This window comes from Heterodontus francisci, chromosome 31 (assembly GCF_036365525.1).
Source record: "Heterodontus francisci isolate sHetFra1 chromosome 31, sHetFra1.hap1, whole genome shotgun sequence".
NCBI classification, from domain to species: domain Eukaryota; kingdom Metazoa; phylum Chordata; class Chondrichthyes; order Heterodontiformes; family Heterodontidae; genus Heterodontus; species Heterodontus francisci.
Window position 1 is genome coordinate 23,254,677 of NC_090401.1, and position 24,929 is coordinate 23,279,605.

General features: G+C 41.6%; 1 protein-coding gene across 1 annotated transcript in view; it reads right to left on the minus strand.

Moving 5' to 3' along the window:
* Positions 1-24,929, minus strand: part of grik3 (glutamate ionotropic receptor kainate type subunit 3) — a 561,495-nt gene that overhangs the window by 117,931 nt on the left and 418,635 nt on the right. The window contains exon 12 of the mRNA XM_068011169.1: positions 2,874-2,992. Coding sequence (XP_067867270.1) covers positions 2,874-2,992 — 119 coding nt within the window. The remainder of the gene's footprint in view (positions 1-2,873; positions 2,993-24,929) is intronic.

Consider the following 24,929-nt stretch of genomic DNA (forward strand, 5'->3'; position numbering starts at 1 on the left):
GGCTCCATAGGCCTGAGTGTTATCAGATCACAAAGATGAGGGGACTTGCAAGTCACTCCTGTATAACTGGTTCGGCCTCAACTGGATGATTGTGTCCAGTTCTGGGCATTGCATTTTAAGAAGGATATGAATACTTTAGAGAGGGTGTAAAAAAGATTTACGAGAATATTTCCAGGGACTTCAGTTATGTGAATTGATTGGAGAAACTGAAGTTATTCTCCTTAAAGCAGAGAAAGTTGAGAGGACATTTTATAGAGGTGTTCAAAATCATGAGGGACCTAGACAGAGTATACAGGGGGGAACTGTTCCCATTGTCAGAAGGGTTGAGACCCAGAGGACACCAATTTAAGGTGATTGACAAAAGAACCAAAGGTGATGTGAGGAAAAGCATTTTTTTTGCAGTGAGTGGTTACGATCTGGAATGTGCTGCCTGAAAGGGTGGTGGTGACGGATTCAATTGTGGCTTTCAAAGGGAATTGGATGAGTACCCAAAGGGAAAGAATTTGCAGGGCTAAGAGGCAAGGGCAGGGAGTGGGACTAGCTAAATTGCTCTTGCAGAGAGCTGCCATGGGCTCAACAGGCCGAATGGCCTTGTTCTGGACTATAACCATTCTTTGCTTCTATGATTCTGTAAAGGAAGAATGTGCAAGGTGCAATCAGCAACTGGAATGATTCTATCAGCCTGTATCTGCTTTGATATTATTCAGCAGCTGGCACTTGTAGCATGGGTCTTCTGCAGCCAATAACCAGTGAAAGTATAACTGCTTGATATTTCTAGACCAGTGGATACTACACTGGGGTATTCCTGGGTCTTGGTGCGGTGACTAGTACATGTGCTGCACCAATGGCACAGGCTTTCTTTTATGATGTCACATCATGATGTAGGCATTGTGCATCCTAGGTCGCTGGTCAGTGATGCTCAGATGCTATTACGCTCCACACAGACTCTAAGAAATTTCAGTCTGTGTGTTTGTTTCCCCAAGGTTCTCAAAAAGGGAGCCCTGGCAAATGACTTAAAAGATAAATTCAGAGAAGTAGCATTTTGTGTAAGTGGCTCTCCCTTGTGATATAAAAGGCTCTCGTCTCTGTCCGAGCTCATTTCTGATCTATGCCAGAGTAAAATCTAAGAATATTTTTTCGTACTTTGAAAATGCTTGTGCTGAAACAACCATGATGAATGCTACTGTGCAAATTTGCCATGGCAACATGGTGTTGTGGCAGTACAGGTTATTTGGCTGGGTGATGTGGAAATTTGAGTTTGGCCATCCCTCTTCTTCATGCTGTGTTAATTCCCTGCCTCTCCTGGCCGTTCCACAATCCACATCCCCTGTATGTCAATTGTTACATTCCACTGCTAGCTTGACTAAGCTGAACAAACACAACACAGACCAGAGTTGGACAATCTGATCAGCATCCAGCACACCTGTCTAGTCGTTTTGGTCATGGCTCTGGTCATCTACTAGTCTGAAATATTCACTACCTAACCTCCAAGGTGAATAATAGCTATTTCTGTAAGATACCCAAATGAATCTAACACCAGTAGAACTATCCCCAAGAAATAAATCAAAGTATTCAGGAAAAGAAGGAGAAAATTTAGTGACACTAAAAAAATTCCCTCATTTTAAAATGTAAAAATTGCTATAGTTCTGAATTTTGAAGCTTCTGAAAAGGATAGATTAGGAACATAACTTTGCCAAATATAACCAGTAAAAATCCATTGTTAGTTACATAATTGTTCTTTTTGTAACACATGGTGCTCGCTTGTCTTTTTTCTTATTGTTAATTCAGGCAGGGAGCAATCATCCCAAACATATACATAGCAAAGAGCAGCTGGATGAAAGTCCTGTGCTTGTCTTGTACTGGGAATGTGCCTACTTAATTTTAAAAGCCTTCAGTGTTACATTGGGGATAGAGCCAGGTACAATGATTGTCTTCCACCCCACATTCACACAGTACATGAAATGTTAGGGGTTTATTCTTCCATCAGTCATTGTCCTTACTGTTAAAATAAATCTGACTTTATTGCAGTTTGATCCTTAAGCACAGACACACAACAGCCACATGTCTCAATATTATTTCAGGGAAATGTCAACAACAATTTTTGATGAAAGAAAATCTGTACGGTAGACAGTTTAAGTGTGCACTTTTCTGTGTGCATGGGGACGTGTTGGCTTTGTTACAAATTTGGCTAGGGTTGAACAAAACCAAAAACAACTACTTGCATATAGTATAGTATATATATAGTGCCTTTAACATAGTAAAACATCCGAAGGCACTTCACAGGAGCGTTATCAAACAAAATTTCAACAGTGGAGATATGGGGATGGCGTTGGATTGAATTACCTCTGAGGATCAGAGAATACGTCATAGAATCATACAGCAGTGAAAGAGGCCATTCAGCCCATCATGCCTGTTCCAGCTCCTTGAAACTATTGATGCAGAGTTTTCCTCTTTGCTATGGTGCAATAAAGTCTATGTATACATAGTCGTGCAAGGATTGAGTTTGATGAGGTGAAGTACCTATTCTTTTTCCATGCTCTCGTAAGTTCTTACATAAAGCAGAGATTTAATGCTCCATGTGCACTGGTACAAGATCCGCTGGTGTGAGTGTTCATCACTGTTCAGTTGTGTGATGTTGTGATACCCTGGTTACCAGTAGCATTTGCTTTGTTGGCCAAGAGCCTGATTCATTAGCTGAAAGTGCCAGACCTTGGGCCCTTCAACATTATGGAACACTTTCTACTTAGCTTTGAGCTGCTTTGCTTTAAATCCTGGCACATAAGAAGCAGATGCAGCTCATGGACCAATGGGAGTCCCTCTCATTCCAGGAGACAGAGAGAAAGGAAGAAGCAATCAGTGAAAAAATAACTCACCTTGCTGCATGAGAGCTCCTACTCCAAACCAAAAGCTATTCAATAGGGTGAAGTTGTTTTCCACAACATCAGATCCAGGGTTACATGGATGAGCATCATACCATTCATAAGGGCTGAATCTGTAAGGGGAGGTAGAAACAGTAAATAAACAATGAAGAGGAAAACTGCAAGCATGAAAATCTGAATAAGAACAGAAAATGCTGTCAATTCAGAGCAGCTCTGTCAGCATCTGAGAGAAAAGACTGGTTACCGTTTTGGGTGGTGACTCTTTTATGCACTACTGTGAAAATGAAACAATTTGTATACCAGTAAATGAATGACAAGTAGCTTACCTATGAGAAGAAACATTCATAGTATTATAGAGAATTTACAGCACAGAAACGGGACATTTGGCCCAACTGGTCTATGCAGGTGTTTATGCTCTGCACGAGCCTCCTCCCACCCGACTTGATCTAACCCTACTCGCATATATTTCTATTCCTTTCTCTCTCATGTACTAACCTAGCTTCCCCTTAAATGCATCTACGCTGTTCGCCCCAACCACTTCATGCGGTAACAAGTTCCACATGCTAACTACTCTCTAGGATGATAGAACGTGTGTCGTAGGAAGTGACACAATGGACAATAATATGTGTGCTTTTATTACATTACTAGTGGATTGCCCCGGGATCTTGCTCCCGGTGAGTGGGAGTTATGTTGTTTTCAAGGGAGGGTTGTGTCACCTAACACACAAAGAAATACCAAAGTTTCAAAGATTTACAGTGAGCTAATAAATGAAATTTCACATTAATTACCTGACATTCTTCTATTTTTACTGGTATTTTCAGAATCAAGTTCCATACCCTTGTCTGCTTTTCAATTAAAAAAATGTAAATCGGTGATTATGATTTTATTATTATTTCTTTTGTCCAGGAACTCAATGTATTCGTATTTTTTTTAGACTCCATGATCCTTACATACATGTGGAAGAGGAACCTGAAGTTTGGCTAAAACTGTGGAATTCCTGGAATCTGTCAGAACTGAGTTGGAAGAAAGGGCACAAGGTCTGTCAGCACTATGAATCAGGATCCTACAGTTGAGAAGCACTGGGAGATAAAGTGAGCGGACAGCCTCTGAAATCTCATCACTGCTGTTCCCTTTGTGTCTTTGGAACACAAAATAAATTGTCACTTGCTAGTACAGAACTTGAGTATTGCTGAAAAAAGAGACACACTGTTGAAGCTTTTTGTCTTGCACTCATCAGGACAGACACAAGAATGCCAAATTTCAAAGGGAGCAACAATTTATACTGTATAGGAAAATGGTGCTGATTGATTGGCAAGTCGACTCTGCTCGAGGTGTTGCCATGGAAAATGCACCAAGGAACTATTGTCCCAATACTTTGTTTAATTCAAAGAAAGAGCAACACCTGGACATGTTCCTTTTGTCTGGAGAGGATAGGGGCATACATATGAATATATGTAGCTTCCAGCAAGCATAAGTGAGCCACATTGAGAGCCCAACAGATCATCTTAAATTGGTTGTTAGTGTAATTCTTAGTACAATCGGGATTGTTTGGTAAGTGCTGTCCAATGCAGAATACAATGTCTAATATTGGTTGTGATTCTCACCCTTTTCTCATGTATTATATATCTTTCTCCCTTTGAAATCTGGCATTCTTGCATCTGCCCTGATGAGTGCAAGATGAAAAGCTTTAACCACTTGACTCTTTTTTTCAGTAAACAAATTGCATAAATTAAAAATCCAGAGTATATATGTATATTTATCTGTTAGAAAAATGTAACATCCAGTACCCAGTTCCGGTCAATCAAGCCTTTGGCATCGCATCCACAATAAATAACTTTATGTGACACACATGCAACTCATTGGCTCACATTCAAATTTGCCCCACATCCATTCATATTAGTTGCACTAGATTTAATTACTGTGATTCAGATTTATTAGCTATAATTTAGTCACTTGTAAATGTCTTGGAAGGGGGACAATAAACAGAGCAAACATAACTATTCAAAATATTTCTTGATATTTTTTAATCTATATTTTTTCCCTCAGCGTACTGACTGTAGTCTTGAAATTAGGGTCTGGATTTTTTGCTGGAGGCGGGACTCCCATAATTGGCTGAGTGACAGGAAACAGAGAGTGGTTGTGAATGATTGTTTTTCGGACTGGAGGAAGGTATATAGTGTGATTCGCCAGGAGTCAGGGGACCCCTGCTTTTCTTGATATATATTAGTAACCTAGACTTGGGAGTACAGCACACAATTTCAAAATTTGTGAATGACACAAAACTTGGAAGTACTGTAAACTGTGAGGAGGATAGCAATCAACTTCAAGAGGACATAGACAGATTGGTGGAATGGGTGGACATGTGGATGATGAAATTTAATCCAGTTCAGTGATTCATTTTTGTAGGAAGAATGAGGAGAGACAATGAAAATTAAAGGGTACAATTCTAAAGGGGATGCAGGAGCAGAGCAGGATATGCACAAATCATTGAAGATTGCAGGGCAGTTTGAGAAAGTAGTTAATAAAACATACCTTGCACTTTATAAATAGGGGCATAGAGTAGAAAAACAAAGAAGTTGTGACAAACCTGTACAAAACACTGGTTCAGCCTTAACTTGAGTAGTGTGTCCAGTTCTAGGCACCACACTTTTGGAAGGAGGTTAAGACAGAAAAGATTCACGAGAATGGTTCCAGGGATAAGGAACTTCAGTTATGTGGATAGGTTGGAGAAGCTGGGTCAGTTCTCCTTAGAGAAGAGAAGGTTAAGAGGAGATTTGATAGAGGAGTTCAAAATAATGAGGGGTCTGGACAGAGTAGATGTGGAGAAACTGTTCCCATTGGCTGAAGGATCCAAAATCAAAGGACACTGATTTAAGGTGATTACGATAGTAGCAACAGCGACAAGAGGAAAATCTTTTTACGTAGCGAATGGTTAGGATCTGGAATGCATTGCCTGAGAGTGTGGTGGAGGCAGATTCAATTGTGGCCTTCAAAAGAGAACTGGATAATTATCTGAAGAGAAAAAAATTGCAGGGTTATGGGGAAAAGGTGGGGGAATGGAACGAAGTGAGTTGCACTTGCAGAGAGCCGGCACAGACACAACGGGCCGAATGAAGGATGATCCTTTGCCATTTTCGCAACCTCCAGCGTGATGCCATCACCAAACGCATCTTCCCTTCCCCTCCACTGTCAGCATTCCGAAGGGATCATTCCCTCCGCAACACCCTGGTCCATTCCTCCAATACTCCCAACACCTCGTCCCCTTCCCATGGCACCTTCCCCTGCAATCGCAGGAAGTGTAATACCTGTCCTTTTACCTCCTCTCTCCTCACTATCCAAGACTCCAAACACTCCTTTCAGTTGAAGCAGTGATTTACTTGTACTTCTTTCAATTTAGTGTACTGTATTCGCTGCTCACAATGCAGTTTCCTCTGCACTCGGGAGACCAATGCAGACTGGGTGACCGCGTTGCGGAACACCTTCGCTCAGTCCAAAGACATGACCCCGAGCTTCCTGTTGCTTGTCATTTTAACACACCCCCCCACTGCTCTCATGCCCACATCTTTGTCCTGGGCTTGCTGCAGTGTTCCAGTGAACATCAACGCAAGCTCGAGGAACAGCATCTCACTTACCGATCAGACACGCTACAGCTTACCAGACTGAATATTGAGTTCAATAATTTCAAAGCATGACGGGCCCTTTTTTATTTTTATTTTATTTTAGTTTGTTTCATCATTTTTTTTTACCATGTGCTTGCCCACTGTTTTTTTCCATGTTTGTGCTTTTGGCTGGGCCTGTTCATTATTCTGTCATTTAACACTTTCTCTGCACTAATGCTTTCTCTTTCACCCACCATTAGCACATTCTCTTTGCCTTTGCCCCATGACCTCCTTGTCAGTTAATCTCTCCGGCCCTCTGTTCTATTTGTTCTCTTTTCCCCCCACCCCTGCTTTATTTGCTTAAAACCTATTACATTTCTAACCTTTGCCAGTTCTAGTGAAATGATAACTTTGTTTCTCTCTCTACAGATGGGGCCAAACCTGCAGTATTTCCAGCACTTCTTCTTGTTTTACTACTTACTTCACTGTCTCCCTGATATGAACAACATTTGCTTAATTGTGTTACTGTATTTATAAAAATGCAGCTCAAAACTGATATTTTTTCATTCACTTGGCCTATCCAGTATGTGGAATTACTCTCATCTCTAAAGAAATCTTTTCTCCTGACCTATGGAAAATTGTTTTGTGCACAACTTGGCAGCTTCCCAAAGCAAACCTATGCATCTTGGGCTCTTAACAAGTGGGAGACATCATTCAAGAAAACAGTAAGGAGTATCACAGATGGAGCACTATGGCGTGGGAAACATGGCTTCATTTGTGACAAATAATGTCACCAAGCCGCTTAGTAGTAGAAAAGGACCTTGCCTACAATGAACTACGTATCCACCACGAGATTGAGAATGGGTATGATCTCACAGGCCATGGCTTGTATGGTTGTTTCTCTTGCTTTTTTCTGATAGAACTTTACTCTGCATCTAATTCTTGCTATTGGAAGTAAACGATGGGTAGCCAATTTATTGCTCTTCCCCAGTGACAAGCACAAAAACTGACCCAAAAAGTTCTAATTGTAAGAGTTGAATTGCTGGCAAGAAACTACTTGAATGATTTGTGGAGGACTGTGTGAGACCTTGTTCTGAGCCAAGAAAGTGTGTGTGGAGGTGAGAAGGGTATAGGGGGGAAAAGAAGAGAATAGAGACTGGACGATGTGCCTGAACCTATTGCTGTAAACAGGAGTACTGCAATTTAATCAGAATCACCAAATTCATTACATTGAATTTACAGCACAGAAACAGGCCAACTGGTCTATGCCATTCTTTATGTTCCACACTAGCCTTCTCCCACTCTACTTCATCTAACCCCATCAGCATATCCTCTGTCCCTTTCTCCCTCATGTACTTATCTAGCTTCTTCTTAAGTGCATCTATGCTATTTTTCTCAACTACTTCATATCACAGTGAGTTTCACATGCTAACCACTCTCTGGCATTTCAGACTCCTAATTCAGTCCAAATGCATCTATCTCTACCTTCTCTGCAAAACTGCTCTCACTATAGCTGTTGCAACTCAAGGTTTATAAATGTCCAACAATAACTCCTCTTACGTGGATTATGTAACAATAAACTGAAATTTTAAAAGATGAATACAGGAAAGAATACTCAAAGCACTTTGTGTCTCAGCTATTTGTATTATAGAATCTGAATGCAGCCACATTTGGAATCGTATACAATTTTTGAATCATTTATCTCCTTTTTGTCTGATTTGCAGCTTTTTTTTACACAAAATGCTAAATTGACTCCCAGAACCTAATTGCTGTAGGAAACATGCAGGGTGTTTCACTCCATTCGCTGGGCACTGTTTGACTGACAGCACTGAGTGGATGTATTGTTAATTCACTGTGACAATAGTGCAACGGAGATGGCAATTTACAACTCCGTCCTTTCTATTTAAATCTAGGCAGGTGTGGGATAGAGTCTATTGGAACTCTTTGTATTCAATTAAAGGTTTTTGATGATGGACAGGGATAAGAAGTAAGGGTTTCTCTTCTTTACTTTCTTCCCTGCACTTACAGAGAATGTGCTCATTCAACACTGTCATAAGTAACAAGACCAAATATTGGAAATTGCTGTCAGTATGATGCTTTACAATTGAGCATCAGGTGATAGCAATGTCAGGAGTGTGGTACAGAATTCACTAAATGTACTTTTTCCAACACTGGGGAAGCAGTTGGGGTTTGAGATGGTGTGCAAGTGCTAACACACTCAAATTTTGTGGTAAGGCAATTAAAGAGTAAGATATGACACTGACTCACATTGTCGCAGTGATGTCTGCGACTAACTTGCCTCGATGGAATAGGTATCAAAACGAATTTTTAAAACTGGCATCTATATGGCGGCTTTCATGATCACAGGATTTCCCAAAGTGCTTTACAGCCAATAAAGTATTTTTTAAGTGTAGTCATTGTTGTAATGTAGGAAACGTAGCAGCCAATTTATGCACAGCAAGCTCTCACAAATATCAATGTGATAATGACCAGATAATCTGTTTTAGTGATGTTGATTGAGGGATAAACATTAGTCAGGACAGTGGGGATAACTCCCATGCTTTTCTTCAAAATAGTGGCATGGCATCTTTTACATCCACCTGAGAGGGCAGACAGGTTCTCAGTTTAACATTGCATCTGAAAGACTGGACATCCGACAGCGCAGCACTTCCTCAGTATTGTACTAGAGTGTCAGCTTATATTTTGTGTTCCAGATCCAGGAGTGGGACTTGTACCTACAACCTTCAGACTTACAGGCAACAGTGCTACCAACTGAGCCACAACTGACATGGCTAAAGCACAGATGAGATTAAGAAATCTGCAGTGTTCATTTAAAAGTAGGTTGATTTATGTTTCCTTTCCATATTCTACATTTTTCCTCACTGCAGTGATTGCATACAGTGCAACAGTAGCACTGGACTGGCAGAAGAGGATCAGAAAAACAGGAAGTTGCTACCTGAGATGTCAGTTGGCAGTTGCAGCATGGCTTAACTCCCACCATTCGGCTGCACACTGTGTCTCCCAGACAAGGCACAGTAGAGACGTGCTGAAAGAGGCTGTGGCCTAGAAGGGAGGCTTTGACAGAACAAGGGCTGCAACAGTTCAAGGAGAAAGCCCATCACCACCACCTACTCAGGACATCTAGGAATGGGCAATAAATTAGGATGGTAAGCATTACTTTCACCACTGACTGGCAGCATAGGGTGGGACAGCAACATCATTCTATAACAACAACAATTTGCATTTATATAGCGTCTTTAACTTAAAACATCCTAAGGTGTTCCACAGGAGCATTAGCAAACAAATATTGACACTGAGGCACATAAGGAGCTATCCAGGCAGATGATAAAAATCTTGATCAAAGAGGTAGGTTTCTAGGAAAATCTTAGAGGAGGACAGTGAGGTAGAGAGGCAGAGAGGTTTAGGGAGGAAATTCCAGTGCTTAGGGCCTCAGCAGCTGAAAGCACAGCCGCCAGTGCTGGAGGGGTTTAACTCAGGGATGCTAAAAAGGCCAGAACTGGAGGAACGCAGAGATGTTGGGTGGGCTGTAGGGCTGGAGGACGTTACAGAGGCAGGAAGAGGTACAACCATGAAGGGGTTTGAAAATGAGGATGATAATTTTAAGAATAAAGCATTGTTCAACCAGGAACTAATGTAGGTCAGTGGATACAGGGATGATGGTGAAGGGCACTTGGTGTGAGTTAGGACACGGGCAGCAGAGTTTTGGATGACCTCAAGTTTCTGAAGGGTGGCATATGGAAGGCTGGCAAGGACTGCACTGGAATAGTCAGAACTAAAGGTAATAATGGCATGGATGAGGCTTTCAGCAGCAGATGTGCTGAGGCAAGGGTGGAGTCAGACAATGTTACGGAGGTGGAAACAGATGTTCTTAGCAATGGCATGAATATGGAAGCTCATCTCTACAGAATTGACAGCTTTTCCAGAGTCCAGAGGATCACTGAATTCATCTGAGTGTCTATTCAACTCCCCCCGTTCAGACAACTGTGCTGTGCTCCATGTGAACTAATAAGGATATGTGAACAGGATATGTGACTATCAGCACAAAATCATGCTGTACAATGCCTGTTTACCTGAAAAGTCTCATCATGCTTTTAAATTTAAATTTTAATCTATACCACTTTCATTTTTGAAAGGGAATAAAGAATGGAAGGATCTCTTTGTATGCTGAGAACGCAATGCTAAACGACAAATCCACTGACTGTTGAGAAGATATTGAAGATGCAAAGTCAGTTATTCAGAGGCTGAGATGGGGGTGGGGGGAGAGGGATATTTATAATCTAACCCGCGGACACAAAATGGGTGGTTTGGGTCAGCTGTCCATTTTACACCCCAGGCAATTTTACCCTCCATTTAAAGTTGGTGGAAATTAAAATCATGTAGGGTGTAAAACAAGTGGCCGACCCAATCCCATCACATACCTACCAGGGGGCTAGGTTGAAAATAATTCCCTGATAATAGTCATCTCACTTCAAACAAAACTGAATCAATTTATTCTGTTCATCCTCACATCCTGCCAAAGAAATCTCCTCAGCAATTGACATATTGGCTTTAACCTTGACAAAAAATTAATTCTGTAAATACTTGGGTGTACAGGCAGACAACATGCCCTTTAATCTTCAGCACACCAAATTGATCATCAAAACTTGTAGCTAAACTGATGATTTTTAAAATTCTTATCAGACTATATCATAGTGCGTTCTCCAAGATGTTTCAGTGTCCTCAGAAACGGGTGATTGCCAGAAACTTTCCATATTCTCTTTCTCACACTCTCCCCATTGACACCCTCTCTCTTCTCATATCCCATTCCTATACATTCAAGGTAGTGATGGTAGCGTTATTGCAGCAGAGTCAGGGGACTGTGCCAAGCTTCTCCAAGCCAAACTAAAGCCATTGCCACCATTTTAAATCTCAATGTTTGTGGAATTGGTGCCCTGCATAGATCTTTCTCTGTCATCAGGGAACATACAGACAGACGAGGAAAATCACCTCTACTGATACTGAATCCATGCCATAATGTCAATGAAGGAATATACATGTTAGAAAGAAAGACGTGTACTTATATAAAACTTTCACAACCTGAGCACTTCAAGTACTTTACAGCCACTGAAGTACTTTTGAAGTGTAGTCACTGTTGCAATTGTTATGAAAATATTAAATATTTTTGAGGACTCGTGTTTAAAAATTGTGGAAATTGTTTCATTTGAAAGACTGAAATGATTCCATAGATGCTGGACTTAGTTTTTTTTTTTAAAAGTCACCGGAAGGACTTGGGGACTATGTTTAAAAACACACTTACTGGAATCACACGTCTCATGCTAAGTAAACAGCAGGAGCCTTCTGACTAGCGGAGTTGTTTACGGAGAAGTGACATGTCAAGATTTATGGTGGTTTCATTTTGGATGTTGTTTTGAGTCAGTTGGGAGTAAGCCTGTTAAGAGAGAGGCCACCAACTCATCATTTTCCAACTCTTTGAGAAACCCTGAGAATCCAGTGTGTGGACTGGAGAAATTGATGCTGCATTTTTCCTGAAAAGCCTGCAGACTAATCCTCGACGTAGCCTAAAGACAACTGCTCTGAAAAGATCCCAGTGACAGCTATCTATGAGTATCTGGACAACAGACTAAAAGGGCCAGTGGAGAACTTCGTATATCTTGTCTGTTTTCCCTTCAAGAATTAATAAGTATTTGGCCAAAGTATTTTTCTGGTCTCTTTTGTAAAGAGATCTCTGAAGAGAAAACTTCTTTATTTTTTTCTTTAACTGGTGTGTGTGCATGTTTGTTAGGGTTAGTTTCGAAGGAAACTTTCATATTTCAACCTGTGTGTTAACAAGCTTTGTATCCTTATTGAACAAGTTTTTTTAATAATAATTTAATGATTTTGTTGTTTATTAAAGAAACCTGGTTGGTGGATTTTATTCTGAAACTAAAATAGAAAAGGTATATAATTGGCTGTATCGGTAACTGGGTAAAACATTTAAATATCTGTTATGACCCATGGAGAGGTGGAACTAGAGAAAGACAGTGCATTCCTACATCCTTGATCAGTGGTGCAGTGGTTAGCACCGCAGCCTCACAGCTCTAGCGTCCTGGGTTCAATTCTGGGTACTGCCTGTGTGGAGTTTGAAAGTTCTCCATGTGTCTGTGTGGGTTTTCTCCGGGTGCTCGGGTTTCCTCCCACAAGCCAAAAGACTTGCAGGTTGGTAGGTAAATTGGCCATTATAAATTGCCCCTAGTATAGGTAGGTGGTAGGGAAATATAGAGACAGGTGGGGATGTGGTAGGAATATGGGGTTCGTGTAGGATTAGTATATTAGGGGGGGTTGATGGTTCAGCACGGACTCGGTGGGCTGAAGGGCCTGTATCTCTAAACTATAACGCATTGTAAGAAATGTGGTAACCAATTTGCACACAGCAAGCTCCCACAAACAGCAATATGACAATGACCAGATAATCTGTTTTAGCAATTTTAATTGAGGGATAAATATTGGCCAGGATTCCTCCCCTGCTATTCTTTGAAATAGCACTATGGGATCTTTTACATCCACCTGAGAGGGAAGACAGGGTGTTGGTTCAGCATTTCATCTGAAAGGCAGCATCTCTGACAATGCAGTATTCCCTCAGTACTGCTCTGGAGTGCCAGCCTAGATTTTTGAGCTCAAGTTTTTGTTTGAAGTGGGTCTTGAGCCTTCAACCTTTTGAGTCAGGTGATTGATGGCTGATACTACCACTGCCATCTTGTCTACCATTGTGATTCTGGACATGAAAAGTAACCTTTCAGTCTCCAGGTGCAGGCCAGTAATTGGCATTTTACCTTCACCAGACGTCAGGGAAGATCCACAATCAGAGACATAAAGTCACAAGTCAACTTTCTACAAGATTTAAAGTAATAGTAAAAAAAAGCCAGTATGAGAGCAGGGGGGGGGGGGGGGGTGGAGGAGGTGTGTGGTTGGGAGTGGGGGGGGGGGGGTGGTTTGTGGGAAGATGAGGAGGAAGTATTTTTTTTAAGACAGTGAGTTGTCTGAAAGGGTGGTGGAAGACATTTCAATATCACTTCATAATTCACTTTCAAACAGGAAGTCAATATACATTTAAAAAGGAAAAATTACAGGGCTGCAGGGGAGGAGCTGAGAATGGAACGATTTGGATAGCTCTTTCAAAGAGCCAGCAAAGGCACAATGGGCCAAATGGCCTCCGAGTTTGCTGTAAAATTCTATGAAGTCTATGAAAAACCTTTGACCATCTTTGTGAGCTAACAGAAATGGAGAACCAGTACTGTATATTTATATAAAATTATGCAAGCTGGTGCCTATTCTAAGGCAGTAGTAGATTTGTGAATTCACCGATCATTGGGAAATCATGAAGATTCACCACCACTGTGCATGAAAGAAAGAACTTACACTCATATAGCATTTTATCATCTCTTCAAGATGTCCCAAATGATTTCATAACTAATTAATTACTTTAGGAAGCATAATCACTGGTGATACTTGGCAAACATGGCAGTCAATTTGTGCTCAGCATGATCCCACAACAGCATTCAAAAAAATATTGTTCTTGGGCTGTGGCTAATACTGGCAAGGCAGTATTTATTGTCCATCCTTAGTTCCCCAAGACAGGTCAATTCTTTTTACAACTGAGTGACTTTCAAAATCACTTCAAGGATCATTAAGAGTAAGCCAAATTCTGTTGGAATGATATGTAGGCAAAGACCAGGTAGGTGTGGCAGGTTCCCTTCCCAGTTGGGTTTCTTGACAATCCAACAGTTTTCATGGTCATGAGATGAATGACTAGTTAATCATGATGTTGACCAGCACCAGGAGAACTCACAGCTACTCTTTGAACAATGCCACAGGGTCTTTTATCTCCACCTGACCTGTGGCCTCCATTCTGAAAAATGGAGCATCCAAACACACACTATTGAAGTGCCAGCTCAGTTCATGTGCTCAGTTGCTGGCTTGGGGCATCGACCCATCACATGCAACATCCTTATAACCCACCATACTGATTCTGTTAACTCTCTCCCTGACATCATCTTGGGATTTGAGTGGTTTAACTTGCTGGTGCAACATTGATGTCTGGTTTAGATAGTTTATCTGAGCCAGCTGATTATGTCACTCACAGCATGATGTAACACTATTGAGGCAAACTGTATTGTCTGTATTATATATCAGGTAAGTAAAGGTACCAGTTTTATATATATTTTTTACACATGATCGAGAGGGGAGAATCTATAACATTACTGTGATCCGATGTGCCTTCATGCCCTGCATCTTCAACTCTGCTCTGTGTAATGCGGTGCTGTCATCTTCAAATAAGATAGAAAAACCTCAACATCAAATAAGCAGACTACAGCAGTGGCAAATGCTATCAACCATGACAAATACTGTAAGTGAATTTCAGACAGTAATCTAATCTCTGAGTTCAGATAACAAACTCAAACAGCTTGTGTTCTTCTCCTGCACTTTATGAGCTCCTCTGAACCTCTTGGTCAGGTTAGCACCTCACAATTTATTTACAGGTATCAGTTGTCCCCAGTACATGCACAGCCTTGAACTATCATCCAAACAGTAAACTTTTCGAGTGGCATAGAGAGATGGGAACATGGAGATAACAATATGAGAAAATATTGTTATTATTAAGGGAGCACTCACCGCACAATACCATCAGAATAAAGCAGTTGACCTGGTGAACAGAATTTCACTACACTTCACTTCGAAGTTATCCTGTGCCTTGAGACCTGATTTACACTCTACAGGCTCAGCCTCAGTGAGCAGAATTTCTCGCTGACACTGAACTTGATGTGTAAATGCACCATGACCCTAGAAGTGCACCCTTCACTTTGCAGATGTTTTGCAAGTAGAAAGACTTCTGGAACATGCTGAAGTGGCTGGTGAAAGTGCCTGTTAAATCCAACCCATTTACAGGGGTGGATATATGGAGGATTGCACAGCAATGATGGTGCATGGGCAGCTGTGTGAACTTCCCAGTGGGGGTGTTTCATTGCTCCATGTCTGCTGTGTCTCTTTGAGGCATAAGGTTCCAAGTTCAAGTCCCACTCAGGTTTGAGCACAAAAATCAAAGCTGATACTCCCAGTTCAGTCCTGAGTGAGTGCTGCAGTGTCAAAGGTGCTGTTTTTTAGATAAGAAGCTTGCTCGAGTGGATGTGAAAGATCCCTTGGCACTATTTCAAAAAAGAGCAGGGGAGTAATCCCTGGTATCCTGGCCAATATTTAGCAACATCACAAAAACAAATTATCACATTGCTGATGGGAGATCTTGCTGTGTGCAAACCAGCTGCTGCATTTCCTACATTACAACAGCGACTAAACGTCAAAAAGTAACTAATTGGCTATGAAGTGCTCTGAGACATCTGGTGGTTGTGAAAGGTGCGATATAAGTGCAAGCCTTTCTTTTCTTTAATTCCAACTAGTCCTTTGTGATGCCAGTAAAAATAGCAGCTTGTTGAACTTGCTAGGTCTGTAGAGCATTTTGTTGATATTGCACCACTATCACCAAAGACAGGGCTTTAATTTAGCAGTCTGAGCTGCAATTTAAAGTGGTATTAGTGCCAAGGTTATGATCAGGTTCGCCCCACCCCCCACCCCACCCTACCCCCAAAAGACTCATTAGGAGACACCCTGCCTCCTCCCCACTACCTCTTCTAACCATAATGGTCCAACTGGTGCCCTGGAAGAGAAGATTGGGGATCGAACGCAGGACTTTACTGACCTATATGAAGTAGTATCATCCTGTTTTTCTTACTCTCTGATGCCGGTGCGTTCATATTTTCTCATATTGTTTGTTGAAAACACTTCTGCTGAATTTCGCAGTGAAGCATTCTGTCACGGTTCCTTCACTGTCGCTGGGTCAAAATCCTGGAACTCCCTTCCTAACAGCACTGTGTTATACCTACCCCAAATGGACTGCAGCGGTTCAAGAAGGCAGCTCACCACCACCTTCTCAAGGGCAATTAGGGATGGGCAATAAATGCTGGCCTGGCCAGTGATGCCCACATCCCATGAATGAATTAAAAAAAAAGATCAGTTAGGTCTTTCCCCTGAGTTGAGTTAGTTGATTTCAGCTGAGGCAGAGGTAAGGCAATAGATTGTTGGGAGCAGCTGGTGTGCTTGGTGGATGGTGTAGTAATATTATTATCCAAATTCTGCATTGGTTTGCTTTTGTTTAAGTTTTAGTTTTTATGTCTTAGAGATACAGCACTGAAACAGGCCCTTCAGCCCACCGAGTCTGTGCCAACCATCAAACACCCATTTATACTAATCCTACACTAATCCCATATTCCTACCACATCCCCACCTGTCCCTATATTTCCCTACCTATACTAGGGGCAATTTATAATGGCCAATTTACCTACCAACCTGCAAGTCTTTTGGCTTGTGGGAGGAAACCGGAGCACCCGGAGAAAACCCACGCAGACACAGGGAGAACTTGCAAACTCCACACAGGCAGTACCCAGAATTGAACCCGGGTCACTGGAGCTGTGAGGCTGCAGTGCTAACCACTAGGCCACTGTGCAGCCCTATTAGTTTCTATTAGTTCTGCTCTCTAAAAGGGGCTACCTTTTGTTAACTTATTTTCTGTTAGATAACACTGGAGCAACCCAGTGTCTCGTTATAGTTAATTAAAGAAAAGACACTAGATTGGCCTTAGTGATCCCAAATTAGGAGTGAGGAAGATCAGCCGAGTCTCAAGATTGCTATCTGGTGCCATCCTGCCCCCACTCACCTAACAATCCATATGTTCCCTGTGTGAGCAACCAAGCAAAGCTCAATATCTGAATGACCATTTGGAGGAAGTACCAGTGTGCAGCTGAAACCAATGGAATTCTGCACTACCAGAGTTTCTGGGACACTGGGCCAGTTCTGAAGAAGGTGGGACCTGTACAGGCTGGACAGGTTGCACCTGAACAGAGCTGGAACAAATTTACTTGTGGCGCAATTTGCTAGCGCTATTTGGGAAGGTTTTAAACTAACTTGACAGGGGTGTGGAAACCAGGAGGAAATATCAGAGAGGAATACCACGGTGCACAGAATACTGGGAGAGACAGATAGCATTAGAGTAGGGAATAGTAAGTTATTAGGTAGGATCAGAGAAAGGGAGAAAGTAATAAAGTTAATGTGCAGAGAGATGTTAATAAGATTGGTGAATTACAGGTGCAGATTGACAAGTGGAAATCTGATGTTGTGCTGATATCAGAGACCTGGCACAAAGGAGGGCAGGATTGGGTGTTAAATATTCCTGGATACAAGGTGTTCAGGAAAGACAGAAAAGGAAGAAATGGGGGAGGAGTTGCGGTATTGATTAAGGAGAGTATTCCAGTGCTGGAGCGAAAGGATATACCTGAGGGGTCAAGGATGGAATCTATTTGGCTAGAGCTAAAGAACAAAAAAGGTGCAATTGCTTGGTGTAGTCGATAGGCTGCCAACTGGTGGAAAGGATGGAGAGGATCAAATTTGCAAGGAAATTACAGAGAGATGCAAGAATTATTGAGTAGTTACAATGGGGGACTTTAATTATCCAAATATAGACTAGGATAGTAGTAATGTAAAGGGCAGAGAGGGGCAAGAATTTCTAGAGTGTGATCAGGAAAATTTTCTACAGCAATATGTTTCCAACGAGAGGGGAGGCACTGCTGGACCTGATTCTTGGGAATGTGCTGGGCCAAATGGATCAAATATCAGTAGGAGAACGTTTAGGGGACAATGATCATTGCATCATAAGATTTAGGTTGTTTATGGAAAAGAACATAGAACAATATAGAGTAAGAATAATTAAATGGGGGAAAGCCAACTTCAATGGGGTTAGAATGGATCTGGGCCGAATAAATTGGAATCAAAGGTTGGCAGGAAAAACAGTAACTGAACAATGGACTACCTTCAAAAAAGAGATAGTTCGGGCACAATCAAGTTGTATTTTCTTGAAGGGGAAAGGCAGGGCAAATAAATCCACAGCTCCCTGGATGACAAAAGAGATAGAGATGAAGGTGAAGCTGAAAAGGTGTGGTTATGACAGATGGCAGGTAGATATTACAATGGAGAACCAGGCTGTATATAGAAGGTTCAGAAGGGAAGCTAAAAGGCAAATAAGAGAAGCAAAGAGAGAGTATGAAAACAGATTGGCAGCTAACATAAAAGGGAATCCCAAAGTCTTCTAAATGGTATATAAAGAGTAAAAGGATAGTAAAAGGTGGAGTAGTGCTGATTCGAGACCAAAAGGGGGATTTACACATGGAGCCAGGGGAATAGCTGAGGTATTAACTGTATACTTTGCACTTGTCTTTACCAAGGAAGAAGATGCTACCCAGGCCACAGTGAAAAAGGAGGTAATTAATTCACTAGAAGGAATTAAAATTCATCAGGAGTAGATATTAGATAGGCTGTCAATATTTAAAGTTGATAAAATACCAGGGCCAGATGAGATGCATCCAAGGATACTGAGGAAATTGAGATTGGAAATTGCGGAAGCATTGGCCATAAATTTCCAGTCTTCCTTAGACTCAGGGTGGTGCCAGAGGTCTGGAGAATTGCAAATGTTACACCCTTTTTCAAAAAAGGATGTAATGATACGCCCAGCAACTACTTCGGTGGTGGGGAAACTTCTAGAAACAATGGGCTGGATTTTAAAAGCCCTCCGCCGAGAGCGGTGGTGGGCTCACAAAATAGCGGCGCGTACACGTGGGCTGCAGGCCACAGAGCTACCGCGATCTGCTGCGCGGCAGCTCATTTAAATAGCTGGGGCAGCCTGAGCACCCCCAATCACATGGAGGGGGCGAGCTGTTCCACACCCCCAATGACATCAGCTGCCTGTATTTTTATATTTGCCATTTTTAAAGGGCAGCCAGCCCTGCTGGAATATTTAAATTTTTAAAGTGGTATTTCCCCCAAAATCTAATGAATAAAATTGCAATGCCCCTTTCCAACACCCCTCAATAAAAATTACAGTATTTGCCCTTTTCCCCAAAACACTTACCTTTGAATTCTGACCTTGCCCCCTAGACAGTACAAAGTTTAAAGCTTACCCCTTTCCACCATCCCCTACATTGATGATGTTTATTTGACCCCGTTCCCTCCCCACCGCAGTAAAAAATCTTAACTACTCCCCCCTCCCCACCAGTGTCACGCCTGCTTTCCCCAGATGGGGAATTGAAGGTGTGGGAGTGCTGGCCGCCGCTCCGAAGATTGCAGCAGGCCCAGAAGATTGTTGGTAAGTCTATTTCAATTTATTCATCTCCTTGATTAAAATAGTTAGATTTAGTTCCCGCAACCTAGTGGTGGGGGGCTGCCACGGAGCTGTACTGCCGTCGGGAGGATTGGGCCAGGTCCTCCCAGCTTTGGCCTTCATGGCAAGCCTCTGCTGGAACCATCTTCCAGTGCACTCACCACAGAGCCTGATCGGGGGCTCGGTAAAATCCAGCCCAATAATTCAGGACCAAATTAAGAGTCACATGGGTAAATGCAGGTTAATTAAGGAAAGCCAGCATGGATTTGTTTAGGGAAAAATCATGTTTAACGAACTTGTAGGAGTTTTTTTAAAGAGGTAACAGAGAGGGTTGATGAGGGCAATGCTACTGATGTGGTGTACATGGACTTTCAAAAGGCATTTGATACAATTCTGCAGAGCAGACCTGTGAGCAAAGTTATAGCTCATGGAATAAAACGGACAGCAGCAACATGGATACAAATTGGCTGAGTGACAGGAAACAGAAAGTAGTCTTTAATGGATGTTCTTCAGGTTGGAGGAAGGTTTGTAGTGGAGTTCTCCAGGGTCAATGTTGGGACCTTTGCTCTTCCTGATATATATTAATGACCTAGACCTTGGTGTACCGGGCACAATTTCAAAATTTGTGGATGATACAAAACTTGGAACAATTGTGAACTGTGAGGAGGATAGTGTCGAATTTCAAAAGGACATAGACAAGTTGGTGGAATGGGTGGATAAGTGGCAGATGAAGTTCAATGCAGAGAAATGTGAAGTGATTCATTTTGATAGGAAGAACATGGAGAGACAATATAAAATAAAGGGTACAATTCTAAAGGGGATGCAAGAGCAGAGGGACCTGGGTGTATATGTGCATAAATCATTGAAGGTGGAAGGACAGGTTGAGAGAGTGGTTAATAAAGCATTCAGTATCCTGGGCCTTATTAATAAGGGCATAAAATACAAGAGCAAAGAAGTTATGTTGAACTTATATTAGACACTAGTTCAGCCTCAGCTGGAGCATTGCATCCAGTTCAGGCACCGCACTTTAGGAAATATGTGAGGGCATTGGAGAGAGTACAGAAAAGATTCATGAGAATGGTTCCAGGGATGAGGAACTTCAGGTAAGAAGATAGATTCGAGAAGTGGGACTGATTTCATTGGAGAAGAGAAAGCTGAGAGGAGATTTGATCAAGGTATTCAAAATCATGATGGGTCTGGACAGAGTGGATAGGGAGAAACTGTTCCCACTCACGAAAGGATTGAGAACGAGAGGGCGCAGACTTAAAGTAATTATTAAAAGAAGCAAAAGCAACATGAGGACAAACTTCTTCACACAGCGAGTGGTTAGGATCTGTAATGCACTGCCTGAGAGTGTGGTGGAGGCAGGTTCAATTGAGGATTCAAAAGGGAATTAGACTGTTATCTGTAAAGGACGAATGTGCAGGGTTACGGAGAGAAGGTGGGGAAATGGCATTAGATGAATTGCTCATTTGGAGAGCCAGTGCAGACACAAAGGGCCAAATGGCCTCCTTCTGCGCTGTAACAATTCTGTGATTCTGTGAGTCCGTGTCTTTGGAAAAGCCAGGAGAATTGTTGGGTGGTGAAGAAGTATTATTGCATAGAAGTACTGGGATTTATCTCATGCCATTTTGCAGGAACTAGCATTACTTGCACACAATGTAAGGGTGTATGTTCTGTCATGCAGGTTTCAATCAGAGTGAACTGGATTGTGGAATTAGTCATGCAATAAGTTTTGCAAGATACCACACAATATCAGCATGGAAACTAACAGTTTTCATTCTACTTATTGCTCTCCACTGGTTGGAGTTATAACTAACACAAAGGAATAATACTGTGATTGTTGGAGGCCAATCATCTCAGCTGCAGGACATGACTGCAGGAGTTCCTCAGGGTAGTGTCCGCAGCGCAACCATCTTCAGCTGCTTCATCAATGACCTTCCCTTCATGATAAGGTCAGAAGTGGGCATGTTTACTGATGATTGTACAGTGCTCCCTTCCATTCGCAACTCCTCACATAATGAAGCAGTCTGTGCCTACTTGCAGCAAGACCTGAACAACATTCAGGCTTGGGCTGATAAGCGGCAAGTTACATTTAAGTCATACAAGTGCCAGGCAATGACTATCTCCAACAAGAGACAGTCTACCCACCTCCCCTTGACATTCAATGGCATTACCATCATTGAATCCCCCACCAACATCCTGAGAGTCACCATTGAACAAAAACTTAACTGGACCAGCTACATAAATACTTTGGCCAAAAGAACAGGCCAGAAGCTGAGTATTCTGTGGTGAATGGACTAGCTTGTAAACCTAATTTAATTTTTTTTTTAAATCACCCTTAATTTGTTTAGCATCTCTTTTCATTTTGTTTACTGATCCAGTTCTTTGAGCTGTAGCCCAAATGAGTTTAAACTATGGGTAAGTAAAGTTACTGACAATTTCAGCAGGATAATTACTTACAGTCAGTTGTTGTTTCTTGTGAAATAAATCCTTCCCTACACAAGGTGCATTTTTAACCAGCCTCTGGAAATGCTTGTAAGAAAGGAAGTATACTGTGTATTAATTTTCCTATAAGTGACTACACTTCAAAAGTATTTCAGTGACTGTGAAGCACTATGAGACTTCCTGAGAAAATGAAAGGCGCTGTATGAATACAAGTTTTCTTCCTAAGAAATATCTGCATTGTTGCTGTTAAGAGTAGCTAGTTTGATTTTTTTTAAATCAAAACACTCTCAGATGCAATTGGGAATAATCTGCAGAAACCAGTCTATTCGTAACAGCTCAACTGGAACATAACTGCTGAGGAAAACACTAAAGTACAATTAAGGTGTTATGAGTACAGATTGAACAGCCATGTCAATAGGAATTGCTGGATGAAAAAAGACCAAGGTCCACCTAGTTCGCCTTCTACCGTCCTGGTAGTTGTATGATGCAATGGTAATGGAGTTGTTGACTAATCATAACAATCACAAGGAAACTTCCATTGGTTGTGAATTTTGCGAACCATAGGTTCAAAGTCATTTGTTCCTCCCAAGCATGCTGCACTTAACATATGTCATGTCTCCAATTACTCAATGTTTACTCCCCTTAAATTTTGACTCTTTAAGACCACCTTAACTTTCTTTACAAGACTATTCTAATGTCAAGATGGATGAATATTATCAATTGAGAACAAGTCAGGTAAGCTGGCAATCCAACCAGTTTTTGAGTGGGCCGTTGTGATTGTCTAAAATGAAAACTGGAGGCCAATGGTTTGATTTTTAATGTTTACAAAATGAGGTCAATGGTTGTGAATCTTTTAAAATCAATTTTCATCAGTTGCAAACTAAACATCATAATTCAAGCATGATCCTTCGCCTTGTCTCTTCCCTCCTGCCCCATCTGGTTTTGGACTTGACAAAAGTTGTCAAATCTAAAGACAGATTTGAAATAGGGGCTGGCATCAGTTGGTGGGCTGTGCTATTGGTGCAAATTGGATGGGGTGGAAAATGAGTGGCTGAACTGATTCAAGGTGGAACACTGGTGGGGAGGGGGGAGCAGGTAAGTTTCTCTGTGCGGGAGGGGGGAGAGTGGCGATAAGAGTAATCTAATTGGTCTAGGGGATGGTGGGAAGGGGTGAATTTGAAGTTGATAAACTTTGGGGGTGGGGGGTGCAAGGTCGGGAGCACAAGGTAAGTGTTTTGGTGGGGGGGGGGCGCGGGAGAGGGCAAGTTTTTATTTCCATGTTTTTTTCGGCGGGGGGCGGGGGTGGTGTAGGAAAGGGTCAGGATAAATTTACTTCATTTTTTAAAAGCACTGTATCTTTAAAATTCATATTGTAATGTAAGGCTCGATGCCCTTTAGAAATGGCATCAGTGCCTGCACAGTGGCATCTGATGCCGTTGCCAGGGTGGGACATGTAAAATTCAGCCCTTTGTCACAATCTCCACTCTGCTCTTGCAGACATCCTCTGGCCTTCAGCAGACAGACTAGGAATCTGACTTGGATCCCACCAAAGTTATTGAAATAGCTGTGGCAATGGGCGATACACCAAGATCAGTTGCAGTTAAGCTAGGTGGAAACTCTCAGTTTACATGTCTGATTTTGGTAATCAGCAGCAACCGTGATTAGCTTCTGGCCTCCATATTTTAATCCAGCATTTAGATTCATAATGAACTTACAATTACTTCCTATTTAATTCCCAATCATAATAATAGCAAAGTTAACCTAAATCTTCTAAATTTAACTTGGAAATAAATGTCAAAACCAGAGGTAGCATCTGAATAAAATCAATAAAAAATGCTAAGCTTTGTATCTAATTATTTACCTCTAAAACAACATTAATGACCTTATTAATTCATGTTTGTACTTGGAGTACTGATTTAAAATGTCTGATGTTTACTTGGTGAATTGAGTTTAAGTTTCATGATATAATAAAACACTTCCTCAGTTTGACTTATATTATAAATGTGCTGAATCATTCTCTTTTATTTTGTTTTCTTTGTTGTTGAAGAATTGTCACTTTTTAAGTTTTAAGATAAACCATCATCATTCCCTCGGGAGCATTTATGAAAATGCTATTATTTGTCGAAGGTTTAGAATAGAATAGAATTGTTATAGCACAGAAGGAGGCCATTCGGCCCATCGTGTCTGCACCGGCTCTCCAAATGAGCAATTCACCTCGTGCTTCTCTGTCTTACCCTGGGATGTCTACACAAATCTCCAAATTTGCATTTCACCCTTGCATTTAAGGTGCTTCTGTTTCCTTGAATAGCATCCTGCTGGTGTCAGTCTCACTTTTACCTCTTGAGTCAGAAGGCTGTAGATTCAAGTCCCGCTCCCTGAAACTTCAGCACATAATCTAGGCTGACATTTGAGTATAGTACTGAGGGAGTGATAGCTGTTGTTTGGATGCGATGTTAAATTGAGGCCCTGTCTGCCATCTCAGGTTGATGTACGAGATACCGCAGCACTATTTCAAAGAAGACAGGGGAGTTCCCCCTGGTGTCCCAGATAACATTTATCCCCAATCAAACCTAACAACAGTTATGTTGGTCATTATCACATTGTGGGATCATGCTGTGTGCAAATTGGCTCCTGTGTTTCTTACCTTAAGACAGTGATTACACTTGAAATGTATTTTATTGGCTGTCAAGTGCTTTGGGATGATCTGAATTCAAGAAAGGTGCGGTATAAATGCAAATTCTTCTTTCC